At 46.3% G+C, this 12,215-nt stretch overlaps 1 protein-coding gene across 9 annotated transcripts in view; it reads right to left on the reverse strand.

Moving 5' to 3' along the window:
- Positions 1-12,215, reverse strand: part of sdk2b (sidekick cell adhesion molecule 2b) — a 352,080-nt gene that overhangs the window by 38,777 nt on the left and 301,088 nt on the right. For all 9 annotated transcript variants that reach the window (XM_037081071.1, XM_037081070.1, XM_037081076.1 and 6 more), the window contains 9 exons: positions 12,124-12,207; positions 11,443-11,637; positions 9,329-9,445; positions 8,832-8,999; positions 8,345-8,447; positions 4,141-4,317; positions 3,023-3,159; positions 1,850-1,997; positions 733-873 (listed from right to left, as the gene is read on the reverse strand). In XM_037081071.1, coding sequence (XP_036936966.1) covers positions 733-873; positions 1,850-1,997; positions 3,023-3,159; positions 4,141-4,317; positions 8,345-8,447; positions 8,832-8,999; positions 9,329-9,445; positions 11,443-11,637; positions 12,124-12,207 — 1,270 coding nt within the window. The remainder of the gene's footprint in view (positions 1-732; positions 874-1,849; positions 1,998-3,022; positions 3,160-4,140; positions 4,318-8,344; positions 8,448-8,831; positions 9,000-9,328; positions 9,446-11,442; positions 11,638-12,123; positions 12,208-12,215) is intronic.

Raw genomic sequence — 12,215 nt, forward strand, 5'->3', positions numbered from 1 at the left:
AACACGTGAACTCTGAATTCTGGACTATTCAACAACATAAATCCCTGTCTGTGTCTGCTTTGCTGCTGGAGCCAGGACCTGCAGTACACCTGACTCCCTGCTAGGGGGAGACAAAGCACCAGCAAACAGGCAATTAAAAACCACTGACGGCACTGACTGTTGTCTGGAGAAGCACCTGCTGTTTCATTTGGATGTAATGAATAAAAAGCCTGACAGAAACCCAAACTAATTACATGTTTACAGGAATTACAGTCAGTTTGGCATATTGCTGACTCTGCCTATTAGAAGCGCTAAAGTTTTGCGAAGTCAAACCCGCCATTAAATCTTAGTTTTCCCTCTCTCAGACTGAGTTATTATTTAAATGCAGCGTGGTTAACTGACACTGCAGGAGCTCTTCTGGGAAACATACAGTTCATAATGAGATAACGGACAGAGAACAGAGATAAAAACAGTATTAAATGGATGGATTTCATGATATATTTGGTGAGGATCTGAGGATGTGACGGTGTACGAGTGAAGGATTTAAAGATTAGTAAAGTAAAGTTCCTAACGCCATGATTAGCAGAGGAGCACAGGTTTTCCTACTATGAAAGGAAAGATTTTAAAGAACAGGACACGTGGGAGGACCTCACGCTGGACTGAGTCTCTGCTTGTAGCTTCCACCTTTTCAGAAAATAACAAGTAAGGAACGGACAGGTGTCAGCGGAGGGGCTGGATGAACGAGGATCTTACCGGACTGTGTAGCCCCGGAGGATGCCGTTCTGGTGGCTTTCCGGCGGAGGCTGCCACTGGATCATGATGGACTGGTTGGTCCGGCCGCTGGCGATGACGTTCTGTGGAGGAGCGCTGGGAGGCTCCTCCGGGAGAGAGACACTGAGGAGACACACAAACATGTTAAAAATAATTTTAAAGAACATTTCCTGCTAACAAAGCGTATGAAGCTAAACACCTGTATAATTTACACTGAAGCAGCGACTACAAACCCCGACCGATCCTTGTGTGACTTTGCTCCCCCCACCCTCCCCTTAATACCACATCTGAGGGGAGTCTCAGGAGGACGCCAGGGCCATCCAGCCACCTAAGCAGCCATATATTTACACCGCCAAAACACCACCTGTGAGTGCCTGTGGAGAGGATGCGTGCAGGAGATGGAAGTGAGATCAGCGGTTGGTGACTTAGTACCAAATGGCGCCACAGAGCGCTCGATGCCAGCCCCCCTGCAACCCACAGACGGAGCCCCCCCGTGGCTCTCCTCTGGCTGGCGAGCTGGCAGCGTGAGGCGGCGTGACAGACTGGCGGAGGGAGGGAGGGATGGAGGGAGGGAGGGAGGGATGGAGGGAGGGAGGGAGGGAGGGAGGGAGGGAAGGGGTCGGGGAGTGCTTGAAGTTGTGCGAGGCCAAACCCGATGTCGCCTCGGACCTGAATCCCTCCCGCGGCTGTCAGAGCGTGAGAGCCCGTGGGTGTTTGTGTGTGTTTACATATGATTGTGCATGTACTGTGTGTGTGTATCCGCTCAGGTAGGCTTTACACCTATGTGCCTCTTCAGCGGGTATTGACTGAAGGGATCAGTCGGGACTGGTTGTCTAGGAAACGTATTTCATAGGCACGACATGTTGTTCACCTCCAAAGTTCTGCAGATGAGTCTGTTTTTGTTTTTGACATTTTTGAAAGATCTCTTGTTGCTACTGCAGTTTAAACGGCGCACTAATAAATCAGAATACCATTAAGGGATGTTTTGGTGGAAAACAGATGCTGGTGTTTTGTATAGCCTCCATAAAAGTGACAAAAAACTGTGATAGTATTGATGCGGAAGGGGTCGGAATAGATGTAGGATCTGGCTGGAGCTCACCGGTCTGTCTCCTTGCTGAATTGCCCCTTCCCCACATCATTAACGGCACAGAGGCGGAACTGATAGGAGCGCGCCGGGATCAAGCCATTGACCGTCACCGCTGTGGACTCCGGCTCGATATTGGCCAGCAGGATGGCCCAGGGAGCATCTAGAACAAAGGAAAGCAAGTTTTACACCTTGTTACACAAAGTCCACACATGTCATTCACCGCTATGCTAACAGTTTCGCCTTAACGTCCCATAAAATTGAACTTTTCATTTTTTTTTTTCTGGGTGTAAGGAGGGGAGTCGAACATTACCAGCAAATTTCACTAATATTCAGAAGGGATTTTCACTTTCACATGCCTGCAATCATTTTGTCACGGCAGGTCACAATTTAAAATTCAAATTCGTTCAGTTAAAAAAAAACGAGTCACGCTGAGAAAAAGAGGCGAGAGAACTGCAGGATAACACAGTTCTGCAGGGTACCGACAGTCTTGTTACATGCAGAGCTGTTAAGTGTCGAGTTCACTCATCCGACTCAAACACAGATTAAACACAGCGATGGACGTTCGCGTGAGGTCTCATCGATCACGGGAAAATACATTTAAAACTGGTTCAAAAGTGAGTTTGAGGATGGTTATATTTTCACTTTCAGGCTGTCATGCTAGGTGTTTCTATTATTTGCACATTACGGAGGATTAATAAAAATGTCTCAACGTCAAATCCTCCAATAATTTCACTGCAGGGTTACAGATCGAACCATCAGGCCTTGTGGCCGGGCGCACCAGCCTCGGAGATGCAACCATTTCATCAGTCGGTGCAGCTCAGTGAAGTCAAAGCTGCGTCAGTGCTTACGCTTCACGGTAGTTTGTCTTATTTTACATTAAAGTATAGAACTGCTGCAATAGCAACGTCCTTGTCAGCAGCTCACAGCCTGCATAGCTCCATGTTTATGACAAGTTATGGCAATATGACTTTGGAGAAATATCTTTACACTAATCAATTTAGTCCCTCTTCAACCTACAGCTGAACGCAACTTTGTGTTTGTGACATGCTGATGTTGTAACCACAGTTTAGCTGAGGGTGAAAAGACGCCCAGGAATCAACGTTGTAATCAAGTTTGCTGCTCGCCGGACTGGAGATGAGATGCTGAGATGTACGATTGCACAAACACCTCTAAGATGTGACTTACTGTTCTCGGAAACCTCCAGGATGTAGCGTATGAGGGGACTGTTCCCATCAAACGGCTTGGCCCAGGCCAGGTCGATGGCTCTTTTCTCTGATGTGCTCAGCAGGGCTGAAGGGTTCTCGGGGGCGTGGGGCAGCTGCCTGCAGGGAACACCGGGACAACTCCGATAAATAAAAGAATCCCTCCCGTCACAGTTAATCCTCCGCGGGGACGGAGAGCTACAGAGCATTTTAGGTCTTCTCTTGAAGGCGTCTTGTCCAAATCTGAAGTGCAGCTGAATGTTTCATAGCGGTGAGATCAGGTAGACAGGTGATGAAACGTGGCAAGACATGACTGCAGAGACGGCTGCTTGTCAAGATGTACACAGGCAGACAAAATGAGATAGATATCACTGAGGGGGGGATGGATTGAAAGGAATATGGAGACAGATCGGGAGAAAATGCACAGACAAAGACATGAATAAACGAGGCCGAAGCTGAGGATCATTAATTCATTCAGCCATAAATTCTGATAAGCATAGACAGACTGGTAGATAAACCTTATTGGAATGAACGGATACAGACAGTTACTCAGTCAAACGAGACGCCAATAGGGGGACAAAGGGGGAGACACAAACAATTAGCCGGTCGGTCCATCACTCTGCTGGCAGACTGAAAGTTAGACGTCTCATTCATATTGAGTTCATCCTTTTCTGCACTGACACACCGTGGAAAAGTTTTGGAGAGAGAGAGAGAGAAAGTGAGAGGAGATTTGAGATGACAAAAATAATATAGGAGTGTGTGTGTGTGTGTGTGTGTGTGTGTGTAGTCTCACAGACAGGGAATATGGAGGCAGGTTGGGGGGGTGGGGGAGGGGGGGGTCTCCTGGGGATGCAAGTGTGTCAGGTGAGAATGAGGACAGGAGAGGTGAGGAAGAGCAGGTGTCATTTAAGTGGAAATGTCTCAGAGTGGCAGTGGTGTTGGAGGCGTCTGGCTCCGTGCACGCATACGTGTGTGTGCGTGTTGCCTCGCTTCAGAGAACGTGCATGTTGCACGGAGGATACTGGTTGAAGAAAAAGGTGAGAGGAAAAAGGGAAAGAGGGAAAAAAGTTGAGCGGGTCCCCGGAGGCGGAGGGTGCTTACCTGACGCGGAGGTGTGCGCTGCGGGAGTCGTTGCCGCCGACGGAGGTGACTCTGCAGGTGTACGTTCCTATGTCCCCTGACCAGGTCTGGGAGATGTGGAGGGTCCCGTCTGAATCCAGTCGCATGCGTGGGATGGACTGGACGCTGATCACCGAGCCCTCTTTCTCCCAGACGTGCCTAGAGCACAAAAAATATCAGTCAGCTGGTCATATTTTCATGTTGTTTTCATTTCCGTCCATTCACCCTCTGTCTAAACGCTCTGTCTCTAAGGCCGGCCTGCTCTGATTGGTCAGCTCTGACAGGCCTGAGCAGGCAGCAGCTTCGCCTGTGTTTTTGCAACCACAGCCAAGCTGGGGGGCGTGGCTAAGGGCCGTGAATGTACAGTTGTGACATCATGATGACCTCACAGAAGTCAGACACTTCAACTTCTCTTTAAAGGTTTAAAGGAGTACATCACCAACTGCACTGCTTAATGCTGCTAACTGTAGCTGCTGTTAGCGTGTTAGCTCAGAGAGCAGTGCAGTTAGTGGCTCAGCCAGTTAGCATGCTAACTTCAGTGCTAAATTTTCAATGTTTTGAACAAAAATTCATATTTCCTGAATACTTTCTGTTTGTCTGTGGATTGAGTGTTTTCATGTAGCAGCTCGACCTGCTTTTCACCTTTCTGCAACACACAGTCGGTCCTTTAACTCCATCACCACCACCATCATGCACCACCTGCTGCACCCTCAGTTCATCAACAGCAACCGGTCAAACAGCTGGAACATACTGAGGATGCTGATATGCACCAAATAGTCTTTTTAAAAGGGCGATTGTGGTGTTTGTTACATGGTTGTTAGTCACTAGTTTTTTGATGGATGAATATTAATGATAACACAGTGTTGCCCTCTCTGATTTAGAGATTAGAAGAACGTACAACTGAGTCAAACAAGGAGAGAAGTGCGAGCCTTCTTTGATTAAACCGGACTGATCTCTAACAAGTCGGACAAATTGTTCTGGTCAGAGTCCACAAGTCCCAAAATCTAAAATGTTACGAAGAACAACCAACAGATATTAAACTCCACCGGCCTCGCTGCTCAGTAAAAATGATTTTAAACTTGAGCAGAATAAATGTGTTAAAACACAAGTATGAAGAGTGAGACTGCTCAAAGTCAAGAGAGCTGTGATTGGACCCTGAACAAACTTGCTTTCTTTTGCAGGCGGCAGGAAAATGAGGCAGGAAATAAATGAGCTCTCAGTTCACTCAGAAGGAACCTTTAGCCTTTTTTATTCAAGCGCCCAAATGTTAAAACTTGATGACAGCTGCGTCACGCGCCCCTCGCTCTGAGCTTCCATCCTCACTGGAAACTGCACATTTTGCAGCAGAAAACAAAAAAAAACACACTCAATCAAAGCGGACAGCTTGTTGTAATTACTTGATGAAAGATTAAACTACTGGCAGCTTATTTTCTTTACAGAAAGATCTGATTTACACCTGGCATGAAGATGCGATCTGTATCTGGACACGTGCGCTGCATGTGACCAGATTGGGAGCTCACACTGTGTTCAGGTGTAAATGCAATCTTTACAACAGAGGCTGGCATCTGCACACGACATGGCAATAACAAAGATATTTGTCGTAAATCTAACAAAAGGCTCTCTGTTAATATCTGATTATACGCTGATTCTGTGCCACTCGAGCACCAGATGGAAGATGCATTGTTCTGGACGCTGTGTGAAGAATAAAAGCAGGTGTGAATGAGTGATATCCAGAGTTTCACTCATCTGTGCGGCTGATCTGCTGTCAGCGAGTTATCTGATTTATCTAGTCACAGAGCGACCGGCACGCCTGTCCTGCAACCACACCGGGACAAACAGACGTCGTGCTCTTTATACAGAGACACGCGTAACATGATGTGTTACATAAAGATTTAGTCATAGGTGGCATTTCATAATTTCCAGAAGGTTTCATCAACCCTGGAACTCTGTGATTTTTTTTTTTTTTTAAGATTTGGCTGATTTGCCACCATGGACAGGTTACGCTCTGCAGGACGTGGAGATCTCCACAGGTGTGAATGCAAAGGGCAAGATCCTGATGAATGGAAACAGATCCCATGTTGGCGGCAGGTGAACCTGTACTGGACTGTTTTAAACGCGAGAATGAATTCACAAGATATCTGCGGGTGTCTGCTGGTGCTGACTCACTCTCTGCGTCAGTGTCGGTCACGTTGTCAGATCAGATTCTCAAATTTCTTCTGCGAGCGTCGAAGTGCTTGAACAGAGTCTCTACCAGACTTCTAGAACCCGGCTTGCATTTTTGATTTCGTCACCACCTGCTGGAATCTGAACCGCAGCTTCAGATGGCAGGTTAACTCGTGTTGACAGCGAGGCGACAGGTAAACTGTTGCTGTGCTCATCTTTTACTGCTCCACAACCTGAGAAGAACGTCATTAGCAAGGTATTTCATCTTTGTCTCCCCTGTCTCTTCAAGCTCGCCGTCAGAGCTGCCCCGCATGCATATCATAGTGGCTCACGGCTGCATATCAAACAAACTGCACAGCTCAGACGCGGCGTCAGATGTAGGCTTCTCTTCTGAGTAGAAAGGGGACAAAATGGTCTATTGATCGCCACTGATGTCGGCTACAAGCTCAGAGTTCAGCGTTGTGCGTCTGTGCCGGGTTTGGACCGAGGCGGTGGGCTGATGCGTGACGTGTGAGCTTCTTTTAATGTCATGACGCACGTTCACAACCGCGGTCGAAAATTATGCTCAGCCTTGTTTGCTTTGCACAAACGGCGGGTCTACTGCGGACACGGCTCTCTGTGTTTGAGCAGTGATTATATTTCGACACGTGTATTTACGAGGGAAGCCGTATCGTTCTTGTGGGGGAGGAGAAGCAGAAAATACAGAGAGGTAAATAATAAACACTCAGGGTGTTAAATGACTAACTAACTAGTGAAGGTGTAGACGAACAACACAGCAGATATAAACTACTGATGAGGAACCGTTATCACCAGATCTAAAAACAACTGTTCTTTCTACTGTCTTCACTTTAATGTGTAAAGCGTAACAAACATAGAAATGCTTCTACATGAGCAAAATGGAATCCGCCAGAGGAGGATCTGTGCGAGCGGCCACGCCGGGTGCATCAGTGGAGGTCTTCTGATCAGGGCTTGTTGGTCGAACCAAAGGATGCCCCGGCTTTGAGGCTCATTGTTTTTCTGATCTGTGGACACTGTGGACACCCTTAAAGGAGAAGAAGTCCAGCTCATATTATTCTAATTGCTAAATAATCCTGTGTGAAGATCAAAACCGACAATGAATGTGTTTTGCCTGTGTAGCCGGAGCCTGAGATGGATGCTCCTCTGTGCCGGTGGAGCTCCACGGTGGAGTCGACATGATTAAAAAACACATCACAGTTAGCCGCAGACACACGGACGGTGTTTCTGCAACATGACTGAAATCATTCTAATTAAAGATCCCGAATTAACCGTTTGTCTGACACTGAACAACCTGTTTACACACCACAAAGCATTCATCTGGTTATAACCTCAGTATTTAACAATTAATAATAACATTTACAAAACAAAGGCAAATTAAATTTACATGCTCAAAGTGCTTCTGCCTACTGACGAGCATTAATCTACCACAAATACTACAGAAGAAGACGAAGAAGAAAAACAAAAGTAGAAGAAAATGAAGAAAGAAGAAGAAGAAGAAGGTTATTTGCATCGCTGCTGTTTTTCTAATTAAACATTCAACAATCTCTAAATCATTAAATGTCTCCTACAAAATAAAGCCGCGTCACACACAGAGCGGTTTTGTGTTGCTGTCGTCATGTTTCGTACTCGTCCTCCAACATTCTCATCTGGCTGTTATTGTGATTACCAGCAGAGTCCATGTAAATGCAGCTAATGAAGAACGCTGGGAGGTCAATCAGTTCAGCTGTGTGACAGTGAAAACGCAGCTAAATATAGAAAACGGCACGTGGCTGCGCTTGTGTTGAAGGAAAACACAGAACCATAAATGATTTAGAGACAGATTGTTGGCTTTGGTCTTTGTTATTGAAGACAGAAAATGAAGGATGACACCATCTTCTTCTTCTTCTTCTTCTTCTTCTTCTTCTTCTTGCTGCCCTGTACGTTCCTGTGCTATGTCACTTGTAATTGTACTAATCTGCTTCCCCTCATGGACAGATACAGTGATCTGAACTGGACGCATCCTCACCTGACGGTTACACTGGGGTCATGTGTGACTCCACAGGTCATGATGGCTTTAGTTCCCTTGATGACGCTCTGGTCCTGTGGGGGGGTGGTAATCCGTGTGCGAGCTGCCGAGTCGAAAAGAGAGAGAAAGTTACGGAAGAGATAACAGCCCACAAAATGATCTTCCTGAGGAGGAAGGAAGAGGAAAAAACAAGACAAACAAATTTCAGAAAAACTCATTTCAGTTGAAATGACGTGCTGCTGTTTTGTATTTTGTTTTCTTGATGGTTTTTCTCGCAGAAAACACCTCGATGATGACTTCAGACTCGCACACAACACTGCTTTTGTGTCTGAAGGAATTGATTCAGCTTTTTTTTTATTGTCATCCTGCACAACATCATTTCTCAACCTCTGTGACGGATTGCTCGGACATTCACGACACACGTCAAGACAGGTGTGTTTTTTAAAAAAAATGTGTCTGTCTTGTCCGTCTGAAATTGCGCGCTCACCCCAGACCACGAGGTCAGCCGACGCCTCGTCGATGCCCCTGGAGTTGCTCGCCATGCAGGTGTAGGTCCCGGCGTCGGAGATGTGCGAGGGGGAGATGAGCAGGCTGCCCGACTCCAGCAGGGTGAACCTCGGCAGCTGGACCGAACCGCTCGCCAGCACGCGCTCACCTAAGCGTGTGAAGACGAGAAAGAAGAAGAAAAAGATGGAGGAGGGAGATACATAAATATAGATAAACGTGGAGAGAATAGAAGCGAGAAGAAAAAAAAAAACAGAGGCATTCAAGGACAGAATAGGAGAAGAAGAGGATTATGAGGAGAAACACGGCCAGTGTTTCCCTGATCTCCTATTGAAAACATGAAAAGCCTGGCACAGGCGAAATCCTGGTAAAGGAATCCAATCAGGCTTTATTTGTTAAGCCACGACAAACTGTGATCGCATGTGTCACAGATAAGAGGGGGGTAGTCATAATCTCCAGGTGTGTGTGCCTAACAAAGACCTTTCTGCCAGGTGATAGCCGGCCTCGGAGCTCCAGAGGTCTCGCAGTGCAGGATGACTGACATGCCGTCGATCACGGTGCTGTCGGAGGGTCCGGCTGTGATATTCGGGGCGATGCCTGAGGGGAGACAAAACACACAGAATGAAGAGAGAGAGCTCAGCGTAGCAAAGAGGTAAGATGGTTACAGAGGTGAGAGAATGACTGTCTGTTGCGAAACCCCCTCTTCAAACATGTGTTTTTTCTAAGCACCAGACTGCTGAATCTCGCTGTTTGTTTAGTCGACGCTTTGTCCCGCTAATTCTTCACGGATCGACACAGCGTTCACCTTGGTGCCACGACTGTCTGCTGCCGGGATATTTTTTCACACCCGCGGAGAGAGATTGCGCGAGTACGGGAGGATGAAGGAGGAAAATGAGGGAGAGGAATAGACAGAAAGAGGCAATATGTAGATAACTAAAATCCCCTATTTGTGATATGCAATAAATCAAAGCTTTTATGGGATGACAGGAAACTGTATCAGTCCCCGGAGGGATGGAGGAGTGGGGGGAGTGTGTCGGTGCTGATCTGAGGATGCAGGAATGGAAGAAGTGGGGACGTGAACGTTGCTGAGGAAAAAAAGGGGGAGATGGTGAGATGCAAGAGAAAGAGAAGGAAGAGGAGATGTGTCGGGGAGAGAGAAGAGAATGACTAAGCGAGAGAAACATATCACGATTTTCTGAGGAATTGTTGCAGCGTGGAGCGAAGGCAGCAGGAAGTGAGACAGAGTGGAGAAAATTAGATGTCACAAACTTGCCAATCAGTTGCACGGGGAGAGCGAGAGAGAGAGAGAAATTACTGGTGATTTCTTAAAACTCAGGAGTGACAAACACATCAACACATGCTAAGTGACTCAGGTGATCCGACTGCGGCAGCCAGGACGGCATTAAGGTCGGTGTGGGTACGTGTAGCCGTGTAAACTGAACCGGTGGAGGGATCATTTTCAGATTTAAAGTTTAATTACTGGGAGAATTCAAGTACAATTAACTTAGTTCTGAAAGAATAAAAATAAACTCGTGAAAACATCTCATGGCATTCCAATCTGATATTTTGTTCCGATGTTTCAGACGAGAACAGGGGCGCAAAGTTGTTTTCTGATGCAACATGGACCCAAAAGGGTTGATACGTAGGAGTTATTTACTCAGATTATGAACAGAATATGTATACATATCAGTTTTGACATTTCAATGTTTATGCATTGTTGTGTTGCAGAGATATCTACTGAAGTTAGCATGCTAACCAGCTAGCCCCAGCCCGTTCTGGTCCAAAGCGTCAGCGGTGTAAACACTAACTCTCCCCTGAGCTCCAGATCCAAACTGCTAGCTGCACAGCTAACTTAGCATATGAAAATAATCAGTGACAACTAAATAATAATATTGTTTAAGGGCATTTTCCCCTCACAAAATTAAACAGTGTAAACTCAGTTTTGGATCTTATAATGAGCCAACTTTGGCGGGTTCTGGTCCAGAACTAAGGACTGGACCAGCCCAACAACAGCGCCATTGCCACCGTAGCCATGGTACTGTTGTCTTCTTTGTAAGGTTGCATGAGGCTGGAGTGAAACCACAGTGCTTCTCATTATAAATAGAATAAACTACATTATTCCAAAGGAATTCATTTAACCTGTGGGTTAAGAAGGCGTCACGCACAAAGAGCCAGCAGAGACCAGATCGCTATGGCAACCCCGTTTAAAGGGTTTGTAATAACAGTACTGGATCGGATCGGCCTCAGCGTTACATAAAACAAAAAAAAAAACACAATTTCTGTCACTTCCTCTGCTTTACTCTGCAGTTATATTTGAGGAAGAAGTTGCACGAAACATCACAATGATGAATTTAAAGAACAAATGTATTCCCCCTCTCTCTCTCCGTCCTGCTGCTGGGAATTTCTTTCCACTTTTGTAAAGCTATTACCGGTTCTTTTTATGAATCTGACAAAGGGGGGGCCTGAGAGAGCCGCACATGTGTTAACACTATTTGAATAAGAGTTAATTATGAGTTTTAACAAAACATGTCGAGCTTTAACAGCAGTAATTATGGAAAAGGACAAATTTAGTGAGAAGTTGCGGGAGCACTCACTGGTAACAGCCAGGTAAGTGTTGGTCTGAACTTCTCCTGCAGCATTTCTGGCAAAGCACTGGAACATGCCGGTGTCGTCGGGCAGGAGGCCGTTGACCTGCAGGCTGCCTCCCACCAGCACCCGGTACCTGGGATACTTCACCGGGCCGATGGGCACAGCGTCCTTGTACCACACGATGTCCGGCTGGGGAACTCCTGCAGAGGGGCGGAGGCGTTTACAGGCAGCAGGTAGTGTTTCCTTTTTTCATTGCATTCTTTCTTTTTCTCTTTTTAAATCACCAAATTTACACCATTTATCCTCATCAAAAACTGCAAAAACAGAAATTATCCTCAGATTTTTTTTTTTTAAATTGCCGACATTCTTTGAACTAATCTCTCTGCCAAGAACAATCCCATCAGGAATAACAAATAAATATGAGCTTTAAAATAGTGTTTACAATGATTCATGGCAGCTACATTTGCTAAAACTGTACAAAATACACAGCAAAGGTTAATCTCACAGCCAGCTGTTGATTCTCCTGTTTCCACAGAGGTGCAACACCTATATATTGCATCTCCACTCCAACTCCAGGGGGAGTAAAAAATGTGACAAGTGCAACAAAAACATAAATGTTCACGAGCTGCCTGGCCAACAGAGGGTTAACATGCTCCGACACACACACAAACACACACACAGCTCACCTCTAGCCTGACAGGGAATGTCCACCACCTTCTCCATCTCGGCTGTGATGTGCTTCTCTGGTTCCTTAATAAACTGTGGCGGTTCTGGGGTC

Source organism: Acanthopagrus latus, chromosome 20, assembly GCF_904848185.1.
Source record: "Acanthopagrus latus isolate v.2019 chromosome 20, fAcaLat1.1, whole genome shotgun sequence".
NCBI classification, from domain to species: domain Eukaryota; kingdom Metazoa; phylum Chordata; class Actinopteri; order Spariformes; family Sparidae; genus Acanthopagrus; species Acanthopagrus latus.